Source organism: Excalfactoria chinensis, chromosome 1 (genome assembly GCF_039878825.1).
Source record: "Excalfactoria chinensis isolate bCotChi1 chromosome 1, bCotChi1.hap2, whole genome shotgun sequence".
In the NCBI taxonomy this organism is placed as follows: Eukaryota; Metazoa; Chordata; class Aves; order Galliformes; family Phasianidae; genus Excalfactoria; species Excalfactoria chinensis.
In genome coordinates, this window is record NC_092825.1 from 2,240,700 (window position 1) to 2,258,495 (window position 17,796).

At 44.8% G+C, this 17,796-nt stretch overlaps 1 protein-coding gene across 2 annotated transcripts in view; it reads left to right on the forward strand.

Moving 5' to 3' along the window:
• PLXNA4 (plexin A4) overlaps positions 1-17,796 on the forward strand; it is a 408,463-nt gene that overhangs the window by 316,026 nt on the left and 74,641 nt on the right. For both annotated transcript variants that reach the window (XM_072326423.1, XM_072326431.1), the window contains exon 10: positions 10,290-10,490. In XM_072326423.1, the coding sequence (XP_072182524.1) occupies positions 10,290-10,490 (201 nt within the window). The remainder of the gene's footprint in view (positions 1-10,289; positions 10,491-17,796) is intronic.

Genomic DNA, 17,796 nt, shown 5'->3' on the forward strand with positions numbered 1-17,796 from the left:
CGTGCCTGATGTCTGTTACCCAAGTACACCTGGTCCAGTGGCATAGTTCTCATGTCAGCGTTTCCCAAACATCTGTACAAGGCTGGGCTGGGGGGTAAGATGGAACAGCCTACTTGAGTTGATGGGATAAAGGATTAAGTCTTCTTTTGTGCCATCTTCTGAAAGATGAACACTATCTTGTTCCAAGCCTTGCAAGGATTTAAGCTTTGTGTAGGGGAAAGAGAGGGAAAAAAAGGCAAAAGCGAAAAGCAAGCCTCGATAACAAATCTGTTATCTGCTGGGTTTAAAAGATACATAATCATTTAATTACCTTGAAGGAGGTTTTCATCTTTCTCTGCTCAGCCGATTTGCGCGTGTCTGTGTTTTTCTTCCTCCCCCAAACAAGCTTTTTATTAAAAGGATTTTCATCTGCTGCCTGAAAAGAGAAGAAAAGATCTCGCACCAAAGTGTTTTATGTGGAGTTGTACGTGCTAATGACAGTAAAGCCCACATAAAAGAAGCAACTGCTTCAAATATTAATTTGTCAAAAGCGGTAGAGAGCTGTGTGAGCTGCATGCTGGCGAGCAGCTGCTGGAGAACAGAGTGTTGCTTCGCCTGGCGCTCGCTCTGCCTCTTGCTGAATGAAGAGCTGTGCTGGCAGCCTCTGCAAAGAAATGGGCTGGTTTGTTGCTGCTTGTTCCTCCTGGGAGGGAAAGAGGGAGATGGGAGGGAAAAAAGAAGGCAAGGAGAGATAATGACAGATGGATCTGAGCTGGCAGACACCTGTATTTCCTTATTATTAGAGTTTTGGGAAACTCTGCAACACCCTACCCGTCATGCTGGTGCATCCCAGCCTGGCTCAGGGAATCATAGAATCATAGCATTACCCAGGTTGGAAAAGACCTCAAAGATCATCAAGTCCAACCACAGCCTAACCATAGTACCCTAACTCTAACAACCCTCTCTGCTAAATCATATCTCTGAGCAAAGGCTTTAGGCAGTCACCTTATCACAGAATAGGCAGGTCTTGAGGGACCCCAAATAATAGAATGGCTTTGGTTAGGAAGGTACCTTAAAAGATCTAGTTCCAAACCCACTGCCATGGGCTGGTTGCCACCCACCAGAGTGGGCTGCCCAGAGCCCCATCCATCCTGGCCTTGATTGATCCCAGCCCTTCTCTGTGCATATTCCCTCCTTTGGAAGGAGCTGAAGGAAAGTGCCCAGCTCCTCCCAAAATGCATCCCTGCAGAAGTGCCAGGGTGGCTGCATAGAGGTGGGGTTGGACACCCCATGGGCCACCTGATGAATGTGATGAACTCTTTGCTCCCTTGTATGGACAAACCTTCTGGCGATGCATCTTCAGCCGTTGCTGTGGCAACCGCTCTGTTTCCCTCCTACTCCCATTCCCTGCCTCTGTTAACTCGGCTAGAGAGGTGGCTGCTGGTGGCATCAGTTTGGGGAGGAGAGAAAGCCCACCGCTGCTCAAATTAATGTCTCGGGGGCATTAATGACAGCTGCAGGGAGGTCAATACCGGAGCACCGAATCGTTCCCTCTTGTTGATTATCCACTCACTTATCCTAGCACCTGTCTATCATTAAGGGGAGGTGTAGTTTCTATGGAAACTGCAGAAACCTGCTGCATCCAAGTGATGTGAGAGGGAAAGGGACCAGCAGGAGAGGTGAGGGGACTGGGAGCAGCTCTAGACAGGCAGCAGGGAGCATGCAGATCCTAACAGGAAGAATCTACACCCCGTGCAGCTAAGATCTGGCATAGCACTGCACGCATGTGGTGGAACCTGCCTTTAAGCAGCATGAGGAGTTGGTGTTCATCACCTGCTTAGCTCACGGGAGGGTTTCCAAGTGTGTGTGATGGAGTCTGGTCTTGTTAACATCCTTTTAACAGAAAGGAACCAGGAGGAGTTGTTGGTTTGGATCGGGTTGTAGGTCAGGGCTCCCACTGATCTGGAATTTCAGCCCTTGTTCATTGTTCAAGCATTTTTCCATAAGCAGAAATGCAACATGTTAAGGATACCTCCACTTCAGAAGCAGTCATTTAAACGACTATAAGAAGAAATGATGATGGAGTAGGTTGCCCAGAAAAGCTGTGCATGCCCCGTCCCCAGAGCAGTTCAAGGTCAGGTTGAATGGGGAGTTGGGCAAACTGCTGGCAAACTGGATCACTTAGTTCCACTGCCTCCCATGGCAGGGGCATGGAAATAGGGGATCTTTAAGGTCCATTCCAACTCAAGCCATTCTATTAAATTGAACACAGAAACTACAGACAAGGCAGAAATCTTTCCTCTTGTTCATATAGGCCTGTTGGAGCATGGTAATAGAAGGGAAGTATCAAAGGAAGTATCAGGCTTTGTTTGGGGCCATGGGTTTCATTTCAGCAGCTGTGAGTTTCATTTCTAGCTCTGAGTTGGTTTGGGATGTTCATTTTTCTGTGTCTCTGTGTCTTTCAAATCCTCTTACGATGTGGCTGAGCACTTTCTGCCAAGAGGTGCTTGTACATTACTTGGAGCTGTGGTCTCAGTGGGGGCTGTTCATGAGAAGTCTCTGAGCATTTGCGAATTGGGTACTTTGCTTTTGTGAGAAGCCTTCACTTGCACTGACTTAAACCGAAATGAAGAAGATGGAAGGACTGCATGTGGTTTGTTCTGTTGTTTTTCTGGGTACCTTTTATCTCCTCTGAGACTTCCTGTTCTATCATCTTCCAGCTGGAAGAGGAAAAGGATGGCTTCTGCATTCACTTTAGCAGGTTTTCTGGTAATGATGGAGGTAGATTTGTCCTGATGTGGGCCAACTCTATCATATCTCTGTTGAGACTGGGAACCAAACCGTAATAAACTGATAAATGATAGATAAAGACCTCTCTGTGAGCTGTTCATTGTCCACCAATACATGCATTTTTTTACTTTGGGTTTTAGGATTTAGCCTCTCCAACCATGAGATACATTTGTGTAATTTCATGGAGCAACTGAGGGAAATTTGTTTAAATGTTAGATGTGAGAAGCATCTGATACTCAATACAACATGTTATTCATACCAGCTGGGCAGTTCATCTTTGTAATGCAAGATTATTTATCCCAAAGGACAGAGTGATCTCAGAATGTAACAGGGTGATATCCATCTGTCCCCACCAACACAGCACCCTTGAAATAACATCAGGAACAGCTTATGTTGTTTTGATAGCCTGAGTCAGTGCGGTGCCATTGCAAAGCCTCAAGTGACTACAGGAATTTCTGGCTATCTGGACATCTGTTAGGACTGCTAGTGATCCAGTGACACTCTGAAATTTGAGGGAAAAATTGTTACCAAAGAGGAAAGACAATTCCTCTTCAGTCTTTGCATGGAGTGACGAGTGGTTTGGCTCTCAAGAAGGAATTTTTTTGCTTTTCTTCATTGCAGCATCATCTGCGTTCATAGCTTTGGAATGTGAGCTTCTGGGACCTGGCCAAGGAGAATTGTTGTCAGGATTTTGAAGCCACAGATAAGAAGTAATGCTGGATTGTGCCTCCTGCCCTGACTGGGACATCTCCAAGAGGCTGAGCCCAGAACCTCCTTCCCTTGCCTTGTTTTTGCACATGAGTCCATTTGCTTTGGCTTGGATGTTATCTCATGCTGTCACAGATCTCAGTGAGGAGGAGGGTGATAAAAGCCATGATATCATTGTCCTGATATTCCCATTGTGCAAGCCAGGGTATTATGATTCTTTGGGCTTCTGTCCTGGTTTCTGAAGGAAGCAGGATCACATCAACATGGTCTGTGTGTGTTCATCCAGTCCATCTGTTACTCAGTCTCCTCTGTTGACTTCTGAACTCGTCCATTTGCAGCCTAGTTGGGACAGAGAGTGAAGCTCCCAAAGGTATTAAGTTCCTACAAATTTTGTACAATACGGGAAGGTTAGAGAAGAGAGTTTCTGTTCTTTCTTACAAAGAAACACTATAGCTCGTGCTCAGCACTTTAACTAGATAGCAGAAATCCCCTCATGAGAGTACTGCCATGTGACTTCTCGTTGGAGAAGGAGCGTTGGTTGGTTCCTTTAGCATGCAAAAATCATTTGTGGGCAGAAATGGAAAACCTGGCTTTGTTGAATGACATGTTGATGTCATTGGTAGTCATGTAGATGGCCAGTAAGGAGTACTATTGCAATGCTGAAACTTTGGAGACTCGTGGGTATGATGGTCCAGGGTATGACTGTGCAATGCTTTATTATGCATAAAAAAGACCTTTAGAACCTCAGACATAAACCCTTGCAGAAGAACAGAAGAAGTCATGCTAGGTGGAAGGATGCAGTTTCATAGAATATAAATAAGACATTAATGCTTTGTAAGCTGGTTGTGCTCAGCTGTTCTCTTCCCCATGCTTTCCGTGGCTTTTCACATGCAGTTTTACCATGTGTGATATCTTAAAAGGGCCACCTTACCTAGCTAGGGGTTTTATTTCACAAGTGTCACCCTCCTCAGTGCACACACTTTTACTTCTTATGATTTCAAAACCAAGCACTTGTCACTCAGGAAACACCAGAACTAAGACTGCTTCCACATCTCTCCTTTGAGCAGATGTACTTAATGACACCGTCATCTACTTTTATTTTCTCCAGTCCACACTCTTCATTCAGTGACCAGAAGGTTCCTGCTCTCCTCATAATCACTTTTGCTTCTGAGTATGTGTCAAATAGGCAAAAAGCCGAAGAAAAGCTAACATTGCGTCTCTATTTAAAAAGGATTAATGCAGAGCTTTGCTAATTATGGCAGTCTGACCTTGATCCCAGTGAAATAATGGACCAGCTGAGAAGGGCTCTATTAATAAAGTATTAAAGGAGGGTAAAATCATTAATGCTGATCAGCAGAGATGTGTGGACTGACTTCAGAGGCAGAATTGTCTTAGGTCAGGATCCAGCTCTCAGAAGACTTAGGCCACTTCTCAACACGGCCTGCATGGCCTTGGGGCATCACTTTGCTCCCAGTCAATGGGATTCAACAGTGAGCCACATGAAAGGAGGTTGAATATCTTCATTTAACTTCTGTTTTCCAAGTATCCATTCTTTGGTGACCAACTTCAGTCATTGCTCGTTAGCTTTCACAGCACTGAAGCCAGGGATCTAAGAGGCAATGGCAGATGAGCAAATCTGATCTGATGGTGCCTTTCTGTCTAGCAGTGATATCTATGCAAGTCACCACTGAGGTATGTAGCTGCTAGAGTGGGCAAAGCTTAAACAGGGCTACATCTCTCCCATAGAGTGAGCTCCAGCCTCAGATCAACCACCTTTTCCCAAGCACCAGCATCACTTGTAGTATCTGACAAAAGAAAGCTGTTTTTTGATCCTGAGCGCATGGAAGACTCTTAACTAGAAAGTAACCACTAGAATTGACAGCTATGCAAGGACTCAATTACCCCTTTGTTGTCTCTGCAGATGTTTAGACTTCCCATAAATCCTGTTGCTTTCTCCTCATCAGCTGCCTTTAAAGTTCTGAGCATTTTCTCCGTGTGTTATTACTTTTGCTGTGCCAATAAATAAGTGCACCATCAATCAAACTAACGGCACTGTAAACTTAAGAAGTGAAGATAAAATATATGGTGCATTAAAAAATTCTTTGACTGGGTAAGCTTTTTGTAGCTGGTTTGATTGCTGCTGGTGCCGATGTAAATTTGGGGGAAATATGTCCAGAAATTTATGAAGCTTGGAGTCCTGCCTGCAGAACATTGACCTGATTCCACTTTATAACCTAATAACGTTCCTCAGCACTGTTGGTGTAAATTTTAAATATAATTTTATGGTGCTAGGAATTAGTGGTGTAATAATGTAAACACAACATGGACTATAACTCACCCCATTGCTCCCGTCGTGCCAAGCATGTGGATGCTTTGTTCTCCCTTACCGTGGGCTTGGGAAGTTGTGTGATGAGTTTGAAAGTGGTTCATTGGTGGAACCAACTTGTCATCCAAAGCACTCTTTTCTTTCTCTTACTGTTGTTGTTTTGTTGCTTTGGTTTTGTTTTCTTAAATGATTTTTAATCTAATCTAAGAAACAGGGCATCCAGATGCTGTGGCCTAAGTATTTTTATAAAGAACCAATCCGTGTCTATCAAACCTTACCTTACTGGATTGATTACAGTACAGAGTGGGTGGGTGAGAAAGCCATAGTGCGTTGCATCTTAGTAGAACAGATGGGTTAAAAAAAATAACTATTATTTACATAATACATGAGTAAATAACAATCTGAGTATCGCTTCTGGTGGGATCCAAAAGGGCTCGAGCGAGGAATAAACAGTTCCCAGTTCCCACTTAGATCATGTGATAATGTTGGATATTAGGAAAAAAATCTTTTCAGAAAGAGTTGTGAAGCATTGGCACAAGATGCCCAGGGGGGTGGTGGAGTCCCCATCCCTGGAGGTGTTCAGGGAAGGGACAGATGTGGCACTGAGGGACATGGTTAGTGGGCATAGTGGGGATGGGTTAATAGTTGGACTTGATGATCTTGGTGGTCTTTCCAACAGTGCTGATCCAGTGATTCTGTGTTCCGTTTGGGTAAGATGGCTTAGACAAGCACAGAGATGGCTGTTAGAGTCATAGAATCACCGAAGTTGGAAAACACCTCCACCATCATCCAAACCAACCATCCACCTACAACCAATATTTCCCCAGTAAACCACGTCTCTTAGTTCAACATCTAAACGTTTCTTGAACTCAAGAAGTGCGCAGGAGAAGACAGATTAACTGGGAGCCCAGTGAAGGGCATAGACTGCTAATAATTGGATGGGTCATTGTGAAACCCTCAGGGGTGATTTACTCCTTTCCTTGTAGGATGTCTGCAGTTCATAGAATGATAAAATGGCTCGGGTTGGATGAGATCTCAAGGACCATCAAGTTCCAACCCCGATGCCACAGGTGGGGTTGCTAACCCCTAGATAAGGTGCTTGATCAGATTGCCCAGGGCCACATCTAAACTGGCCTTAAACGCATCCAGCGATAATGCTTTGGTGAGATCTGAGCTCATGGTACTGGCCATAGATAGCAACGCTAAAACTGTACTAAATAATAGTAACTAAATATACTAAATATACTAAACAACCCCCCATGCAATATCATATGATCTACGTTTCATACCTGGGAAATGACTATAACTCAGAATTTCCGATCTGTCTCCAGTTTTGAGTGTTGAAATAACATGATGAAATCCCCTAGAAATCGTAACTAGGCACGTATGGGGCACCGTAAAGGAAGCAAAGCAATTAGCTCAGGGCTATAAGACCACACAGCCTCCGAGAGATTTCATCCCTCTCCTTAGCAGATTCTTCATGATGGCTCTTCACTGGGGACTCACTCAGGTATAGCAGTGATGAGTGTTGTAACACTTATATGAAAGAGAAGGAGACGGGGGGCTCTCATATTACTGAGTCTTTGTTACTTCTGCTACAGCAAAAGACATTTGCAGGCATTCTATGAGGAGTTATAAATAAGGAAAATTAAACTAGCAACAACCCAATGAGTGCAGCTCATTTCTTGTGGTGTTTTCACTACAAAAGCTCTCTGACTTGATAACTGGCAAAAATTGGTGATTTGAGGAGTGCATCACTGCTGATATGAGTAATTGGCAAGGGTGGAGGATATTATTTTTAAAGGGCTGACTCATTTGGAAGCATTTAAGGAATAGAATGAAGCTACACACACCAAATTAATCAACAAGAGTCAGCTTTCACATATGCCCTGCTACAGATTAAACTGGATTTTAGCTCCTTTGGAGTCTGAACCAACTCCCCTTTCAGGGGAGGGCTTAATTTATTGTATACCAAAGACAAATGGGATGGAATTGTGCCTTTCTTTCGTACAGTAGTGGATAATGGGTGCTTTTATTTCCCATCCATGATGAGAAAAACTGCTCTTCCAGCATAGGTGATGCACACTGCAGAGGAAGGACGAAGACCCTTCTGCTTGCTTCCTGCTTCAGGGTCATCTCCAAGCAGGTTGATGTTGTACCCTCAAATGTATAATCCTGATCAGGCACCCAGAGCTGACTGGGTTACAGGCTACAAAATGAGTTCTGTGTTTGGATTTGAACCCAGAGCCTAGTCCAAGTTCTTAGCTTTAATGCGGCACATCACCTAATGAAATTGCCTTTTTCCCCCCGTTTCAATTAGAAAGAACATTAGGTCAATCAGATAAAGCCACATTGGGAGGATTTCCTCTTTATGGCGCTTGCCTCTTCAATTATCTATAATGAACTTCCTCACAGCACTGCAAAGCTTTTTATATGCAAACGAATCCTGTTTTGGGGCTGCCACAATCGCTGCTTGTTAATGAACTTGAAACAAGTGTTATCGGAAAGGTTACAGAACCAGTGGTGGGGGGAATGGGATAAAGCTAAACAAGAAAGACCAGCCTGCAGAGCTGGGATTGGCCTGCAGGTAACATAGTTGACTATCTTCAACCCCCCGTCCTCCAGTCCCCTTCAAAAGCTTTTCTGTTTGACAGACATCAGGCAAAATGCCCACTCTTGGGACATGGCTGCTCAGCAGCAGATAGGGCTTTCCCATCCTCCTGTCCCACTGATTCACTTTGCCAGTGCATCTCTCTCTCGACCACTCTGGCTGGGGGAAGAAAATAAAGAAGAAGATGGTGCCAAGGTCTGTTCTTATGCCCAAAGAGAGAAAGGGAGCTAATTTATAGGCCCTAGTACATGTAGGATAGGCAGGTCCGTGCAAGGGAAAATTTGCAGGTGTGGAAGGTATACAGTCCCAAAGGGTATTTGCATGTGGTGTCAGGTGGAGTGATCACAACTAGACACTCTCATGCTTACTTTAACATAGCCCAGACCACTAGGGTGGTCTTTCCCCTGCCTCCTGGGGTGTTATTGGGCTATATCATACAGGGTTAGGTTATGCCTCACTTCCTAAAGCTGAAGAGCTACTTAACCATGCAGCTAACCTAAACATCTTGATAGGATAAGATCACTGAACACAAGGCTAGAAGGACTTTTTACCTTGTCTCTTGTTAAGAGAAACACTTCTGTGAAAGTTCAACTATTATGTCTCAGTGTTACTAGTTCCCTGGGAATATTTTGGCATGGCACAGGACAACAGCAAGAGCAGGGAGTGTTGGGACAAGGTGTAGCTCCTCAGGGATTCCTGGGAGTCTAACCAAGCCTCCTTCTCCACTGCTTCTGTCTTTTGTGTGATAGAGCACAAAGCAACTTCCATCTCTCATAGACATGGCTTCCTGGGGCCATCCTCAGAAGTATCTGGTTAGTGAAGTGCTGCACAACACCAGAACTCCAAGACAACAGAGAAACACTGTGTTAGAACTCATCACTGCACAATCTGTACAGTCAGGTTAACACGACAGCCTATTTGTCTCCATCCATGGCAGTACATGTTACGGAAGCTCTAATGTCAAATTAGTGTAGTCAAATTGCAACCAGACCCAAGATGATTCACCTTCATCATGCTCCGTTGACTGTTTGCTGGGCTGTTCATGTTCTGATGTTAGTCTGGGCAAGGCAAATGGAAATCCGTCAGCAGTTGTCAAATACTTACACCATTAGCATCCCCCAGTAAGCAAAGAGAAGAAATCAGGTTGCCCCAGTGCTCTTCCATCCCCAGTGGCAAAGACAGACAGACACTCTTTGGGGACTCAGGAAGGCTTCCAGTCTTTATTACAGTTGCATGTTGGGTGGATGCTGGATTTTCTTCCTGCCCCTGGCCATGGATCAGCTCACACCCACAGTGTGATGATTGATACCTCTTGTAATTCTGTTTCTGGTTGGTCTAAGTGCAGATGTTGCACGTCTAATCCATTTCTTTATCTTCCTAAGCTGTTTGCTTCAGAAAGATGCTTCCACCATCTGCTCTAACAAGCTCCCAGGCTCTCATAAGCCATAAATTCCACTTCCAAGCTCTTAAATTCCTTTTCTAATTCTTCAGCCTTGTATGAGTATTTTTCCTCTTGTTGTCCAATGCCACAACTACAGGTGAAGCATGTATCTCCTTAGGTAGAAGTTCTCTCTGTCTCTGCTTGTACCAACTGAACCTGACCAGGGATGCTCTTGGGATGGTGATTCCTGAAGGTCAGAGTTCTCCAATGAGAAAAAGGAGATGGGAAAAGTCTGTAAAAACACTCCTTCCTCACCTGTTTATCTGAGCCTTTTCAGTAATCCCCCACGAACCCCCTGTAATAGGTTGAAATGGAGGGAGGTGCAACAGCTTTGTAAAAGGTTGAAGCTGGGCACGAAGCGAGAAGACTGAGGACTCCACATGGGTTTGGGAAAATCATGTGTTGACTTACTGCGTGGTGTTCTTTCTCCCCAGGACTGCCCACAGCTGCTGCAGGCTGAGAAGATCCTGGTGCCAGTGGAAGTGATCAAACCGATCACGTTGAAGGCCAAAAACCTGCCCCAGCCACAGTCTGGCCAGCGAGGCTATGAATGCATCTTGAACATCCAGGGCAATGAGCAGCGGGTGCCCGCCTTGAGGTTCAACAGCTCCAGTGTGCAGTGCCAGAACACTTCGGTGAGCAAGCCCTGATGCCTGTGGCATATCTGGGGGGGGCAGAGGAAGACCATGAGTGCCCACAGCACTGTCCTCATGGGATCTTTCTGTCTCCCCATATACTCAATTCCAGCTAAAGTCGGGGGAAGACTGTTTTGTAGATTGCAAACCACCTCTTTTGCTCCTTAAGTTAAGTTTGGCTTGCATTACCCAACAGTAGTGCTACATCCCTTGGATCCCAGCATTTGGCCATGCTGGAGCACTTTAGCCATGACCGATAGACATTATCTCGTGGTTAAACTGCCCATACCCTGACAGTGCCACATCCTTGTCTGTATTCAGGATGGTTTCTGAAGGGACAAATGTTAAAGTCAACCCTGATAATTAACATTATTAAACGAGAGAATTGGTGATAGACGATAAAAATCCACAGAAACAGTTTAACAGGCATCAGCAGTGTGTCCAAAATGAGTTTGAGCCAAGCCTTCCCCACCCACTGATCCACCCCATGACCTTTGGTTAATCCCTTTAACACCTCCACTTCCCTATCTGCAGTGCAGAGCTGCTAAATCTCCTCGCCAGAGCCCTCTGTGAGTCACAGTGGTGCTGTCATTACAGAAATATCAGTCCTTGGGGCAAACACTAGCACTGCTGCCAGGAGCTGTAAGTATGCGCCATGGTGGTCTCCTAACACTCCTTCTCCAGAGGTTTCTCCATCAGATTCATGTCTCCTAGACATGCATTTGAGTCATTCTCATTGCTATTATGAGATGATTTATTAGCCAAAGAGCTAATTACAGGCTTTAGCCACTTCACTGCAGCTCTGCCACTCCACGCCGGGCAGGGTTTGTTAAAATCCATCACAACATATTCTGCTGCATTAAGCAGCGTGCTGAAGATTACAGGCAGTTCACACATTTCATGATCTGTTGCAAAAACACTGTTCCCAGTGACGCTGTCGTATTTGTTTCTTTTCCCCCCGATTGTCTGTACTGTTTAGTGGCCTGTGAGCATCCAGATTTGAGTTTCCACAGAAATGAAGGGGTTGAGAAATTGAGAAGGCATTGCACTTTCCTAAAAAAAAAAAGGCTTTATTTCTTTTTTTTATTCATAATAGTGAAAGCCTGTGGCTAAAGGAATATTAAATAGACCTGAGTTTACAAATCTGTCCAAAAAGTCAGTGCAGCCACCCTTTAGAGTCATGAGTTACCTGGCAGAAACAGGGTGATTTTAAGTACAGTTGGGTTAAGTGAGGGACTGACTGCCTCAGCAGTCCTAGGGAGTCTCTGTCTGCCTCCTAGTTTGTGTTATTCAGTAATTTAACCTGATTTTGAGACATGATGGTGACCGTTCTCTTACTACCTGCATGCTGCAAGAGGCTGCTAGTACCCTGGACCAGAGAATTTGGATTCACTGAATGTATTTGGATATATTTGCTAATGGGATGCCAGAGTGCTGTGACAACACTGTCGACTTTTGCATTTGTTTTGCTGCCAGAGCGCTCTACTCCTGAGCTGTGCAGTGACAGGACAGAGTGTCACACCAATGCCAAAGCAGTCTATGACCTCTCCGATGTGCACTGCCTGTAGCATTCCTGTCCCTTGTTAGGTGTTGTCTTGGGTGGGTTTTTGTTTCTCAATGGGGATAATCATATTTTGGATTAAACTCATGTGTTTGACCTCCTGCATCATCTGTCTTCTTCTCTCTTCCTCTCTTTTCTTCTTTTCCCCTCTCCTTTCCCTTTCATTTTCTTTCTCCTCTCCTCTCCTCTCCTCTCCTCTCCTCTCCTCTCCTCTCCTCTCCTCTCCTCTCCTCTCCTCTCCTCTCCTCTCCTCTCCTCTCCTCTCCTCTCCTCTCCTCTCCTCTCCTCTCCTCTCCTCTCCTCTCCTCTCCTCTCCTCTCCTCTCCTCTCCAATTTGACTTCTCTGACATCGTGATTATTTCCTTACCTGATAAAATTAGCATTCAGCCTGGAGCCACCGAGCTACAGTGAGCCTCTGCTCTGAGGGTCACTTGGCTTTAGAAGCAGACGTATGAGCTTGTTTGCAAATTGAATCAGCCCCCTTCAACAGAGCTTTTTATTCAGCAGAGTTGCTAGATGAGAACTGAACGTAGCACCTGCATTGCAGGCTTGGAGAAGGTCCAAAGGAGGGTGGGAGGATCTGTTGTGATGTTGTGTCCCCGAAGGGATGCTATCCTGCCAGCAGATCGTTCTTCTAGAGATGCATGCTAGACTAAGCATCATTCTTGGCTTGTTTTCCTCCATAAGATTCAAATTCGATCCCCTCCCATCGCACAGTAGGCACCAATGAGCTCAAATTCAGCTTTTGCAGAATATCTTATGCAGAATTCAAGAAAAAAAGAAAACACTTTATTTTTGCTCTTGACTGCCCACTCCCTCAGGACCGATACCAGGCTAGCAAAGATCAAAACCACATCCTTCCATCTTAAGCAGGAGCTTTTCCAAGTGGCTCCAAGCTCAATTAAGAGGTGTTTTAAAGATACCCAGGTGGGACCAACCTATCTGATGGTCTGTCGGTAACATCATATTCAACACTGATGGTGCCTAGGTGCTTGGTCCAGTCAATAGCCAGCTCTGTATCTTTCTTTGTCTTTCCCAGAGATATTTCTTTTGATAACAGCAATAAGTCACTGCAGACAGCATGCTTTGGGACAATTATTGTTCTTGTCAAGTGGTTTGAGCCTCTCAGCTCCAGGCTTTGTCCTCTATCACACCACCCAAGGCACACAATTATCACTCGGTGAGACCCTGCCTGCCATTCCTTATTGCGCTTATGATAGCTCTGTCGACAGCCTGGACACAGAGTGATGGGAGGAAATGAAAAGGAGGAGAGCTAAGGAGGCATATAAATAAGTAAGTAAAAATGTCAGCAGAAATGGCTGGAACTGCTAGATCTATCAGGTCAGGGAACAGTCTCCCCAATGAGAAACACTGGTAGACTCAGCACTTACAACCAGTCCAATAAAGTCAGCAAATTTCAGTGTAAGAAACAGGGATATTGGTGAGAGATGACCTGCCTGACCATGCCATGATCACTGCCATTACCAGCTTCAGTAATCTAAGCACACAGGCTTGCTTTGTCTGGTCTTGGCACTTACAAGCAGCACAGACTGATTTCTAGCAGTGGAATCCCTGCTGATGATTTCCCTCAAAGCCCTTCACAGGTCTGTGTGCTGTTAGACCCGAGGTGGTGCAGCTCAAAACGCTGCATATCTTAGGAGTAGGAAAAGCAAATATGTCACGTCGTTGCACTTGAGTGAAAGATCTCAGAAGTGTTTGACTCTGTGTCATGGCTCACAAAGGAGAGTGAGAAAACAGAAAGAAAAAAAGAGCATCTATTCACAAAAACCATGGGAAAACACATTTATGAATGGCCAAAGACAGACAAGTACAGGGTTGAGTCATACCTCAAGCAGAACGTGTAACTTACCAGTCAAAATGTGGGCCCGAATGTAGTGGGTGATACAGAAACACAGAGGTTCGATTCCAGCTCTAGTAAGCAAAGAGTCCAAAGAGATGGGATGTCTGTGGGCATGAGGGTTTATGCCTCCTGTTTATGGCTGGAAAACTGATGCAAAGAGGGATTAAATGCTTTGCATGGGGTCACACCAGAGACAGAAACAGAATTCAGTCCCCAGGCCCAAGGTCTAATCATAAAATTGGTCTTGGTGCTGTTAGGGAAAGCAAAGCAACACTCAATAATGAAATGCTGCTTGCTCGCAGGTGCTCCCTTGCTGCTGGATATGTAGCAGTATATCTGGAGGTGCATCATGTAACCACTCTTGGTTTATTCATTAGAATGATAGAGTCATAGGATCATAGAATCATAGACCCATACTATCGAATCTTAGAATGGCTTAGATTGGAAGGAACCTCAGAGGTCATCCAGTTCCAACACCTCTGCTGTGGGTAGAGTTGCCAGCCTCTAGTTCAGGGACTAGATCATGTTGCCCAGGGCTCCATCCAATGTATTGTCCTAAATGTGCCCTAAACAAACTACCAGGAGTCTTTGGTTTATAATATAACATCTCAGGATGATGCACCAAGAGGTTACCTCCCTCTGCATGGCTGTGCAGTCACACAAACCACAGCTCACTGGTCTGTGAAGCTGAGTTCCTTTAATGCAGGGTGCTTGTTAACTGGATGCCCAGAGAAGCTAAGAATTTGCAGATTACTGCAAAGCAAAACATCTATCTAGGCAGTCAGCTAATGTTTGCATAGCTGTTATAAATCTGATAGCTGTGATTTTTGCAGCTATGCTCTCAGCCTGAGGCTAGTAGTAAACTTCATGGTGAACTTCCAGGAGACAAACAGTTGATGTGTTTATAGTGGCTTGCGTACAAAACGTTAAGCTGCTAACAGGGTGGCAAAGTGGCCAAGTGACGTGATGGGCTCAGCCCCTGTTGTAAGAATATCTGATAGCAGGAAAGATTTCAAGAGACAAAAGAGCTGGTGCTGCAGAGTTCAAAACACAATGTGTTGTTCCTGTGAATTACAACAGCTCCTTCTAGCAGCTTTTTGGCATTTCCTGATGAGATCCAGCCTTCCTTTCTGAAAGGGCAGCATCTCTTTCTCAGTTTGCTCCTCTCAATTGCCTGTAATTTTCTACTTTCATTTGATATGCATAGTGGGAAACCAGGTTTTGCAGTCTTCAGGGTCAGGTTTATGTCTTTTGAGCAATTTTGCCTGTGCTGGAGGAAGTTGTGCAAGGCAATACATAGGAACCAGCCTTAGTGGTCTGAATGCTTCTAGCAAGAGTATCCTGGAATCTCTGCTGTGACTCCTGCAGATCAATACATCAGCCCTTTTTTTCTCCTCTGAAATGTATTTCCATCTTATTGTTACAGCTCAGCAAATCCTTTTCAAAGACTACTCTCGAGTTCAACAGGCTTTGAACAGAGACCGCAATGAGTTAATAGCTCCTGTGGTCAGAACAGGGCAGAACATCTATTCCCTGGTACTTTGCAAATTGCTCTGTTTTGTCGCTGTGCAGCCCATGAGCTGTGTGGGCATGGCAGCATGAGCATCCTCCTCCCAAGCCCCATCTGGCTTCATCCTTGGATCTCTTCCATGGGGATCTTGTGTATTCCCTCACATCCATTTCCAGTTCTGGCTCAATTCAGCTGAGCTAAGAACACTAATATGTGTTTGTCCACAGTGCTGTAGGCAGATAAGATCTACAATCCCAGCTGGGCTCCTGATGTTGGCTTTGGGATCCTAAGTGAGATGAAAGGCTCTGAGGGACTCCCATTGCCTGTCCCTTGGCAGCCCTGCCTATGCTCTCCTAACAGATAAATCCCAGTGCACACATACAAGGATCTGCTGAAACAGAAATTAGTGCTTTTTCAGGCACCTACAGACTCGGCTTGTTACTTAAGGGTGACCAGTCATTCTGTATATGTGCTCCTTCCCATTTCTGTTTGACATTTGCAGAGTGCCATGCACAGGTGTTAGCAAAGCTCCCGAGTGACAGAAGATTAATTATTCTCCATTTTTCAGGCACTTTCCTCCCCACTCCAGCCTTCCTATCCTTTCTCCTAGCTCCATAAAGCTGTGAAAAGTCACCGTTGTGAGTCCAAGTGGCTCTGCATCATCTTGCATCTTCCTGGCAGCGACACTGAGAAGTGTCATAAAAATGCTAATAGTGAATGAGGTACAGCCCTATCAGACAGGACTCTGCTAACCTGAAGCAGCTCTTTACTTCCATGGTAACCACAAAGCTTATGCCCGTAAATACCCTACAACTAGATCATAATCACAGGGTTCTGCAGATTTCTGGCTAATCACGTTTAGTTTGTCCAAAGAGAAATTACCGTGCAACTAGCACTCACTGTGCTGTAATGGACAGAAATCACCATACATGGTTTAACGTGCAATTATATGACAATTAGTGGAAACAGAAAAACCTACCTCTAAATGCTCAGAGTTTTCACATCTCTGTGGAAAACCACGCTGAGACTTTTAGTGATGGTGAACTCTTTCGTCTGTAAGACACATCCAGCAAAGCCAGGCAGCTCATTGAAGTGTATTTCATAGAATCATAGAATCATTTGAGTTGGAAGGGACATCTGGTCCAACTCCCCTGTAATGAACAGGAATACCTACAGCTTGATCAGGATGCTCAGTGCCCCATCCAGAGCCCAGTTCAGCCTGACCTTGAGTGTCTGCAAAGATGAGGCATCCACCACCTCTCTGGGCAGAAATGTTATGTTTGGTCACATAGAGGTGAAAACATCTCTTTCTTATTTGGATAGGAGCTTGTCCTGCTCCCAGTGCAGTCAGTATAGCATGACACATCTCCTTCCTTCTTTACTTGCTCCTATTCTGTCCTTTAAGCAACTGTTGCAACAATACATCCTCTTCCATTTCGGTTGCCTTTTGCCTTTTGGTGAGGTGTTAGATGGAAGCTGTTAATGGAGATGCGCAGTGGGATCTGATGGGCAACTGGGTGAACCCTGTGTGAACCAACTCAGAATAAACCAAAATCTGGCTGGAAAAAAATGCCCTAAATACTGTGTGTGAGAGGAATCTCCAAGTGGCGGGCTGGGAATGGCCTCCAGAGACCAGCTTTCATTTTCTTCATTAAGACCAGATCCATGTACCTCGATTGTGCCTGACAAGTATTTGTTTAAGTCTGTCTCACTCTCTCACAAGATTTCTATGCCTTTCTTAATACAGATTTTTTGGAAACTGGATACTCCTTGTACCAGCTGAAGCTTTTCTGGTTCTGGATAGGGAAAAATAATTGCCTCCTGGGGCTTGTGTATATAGGAAACTCTGTCTAGTGCATTCCCAACTGAGATTTGTTTGGTTATTTTGGCAGCAATATGGCACTGTTGATTCGCAATCTGCTTGTGACCTTCAACAGTCCCCAGACCCTTTAATGCAACGCTGGCCACTCGCTCCCAACTCCACGTTTGTTTGCATTGATTTCTCGTACCAAAGAATGCTCACTGCTTCCCTCCACTGAGTTTCAGTTTGTTGGTTTTGGCCTTCATCTATGATTTGTCGAGTTTGTTTTGAATTCTTAACCCTGCCTTTGGACGTTCTTGTACCCTCCCCCCAAACGGAGTCATTCATGAAGTCTGGAAGCATGATCTGCAGTCCATCAATGAAGTCAACAGTAAAACATGGAATAATGTCAGAGCTGGGACTAAACTTCTTTTGAAAAGCCCTCCCAGCCCAACAATGAATTTTCTGACTTACAGTTTTTACATGTACTTTATGGTGGCTTCTTTTAGATCATGTTTCCCCATTTACGCATTTACTTTTATGGGAATCTCCTGCAGGACAGTAGCAAATACT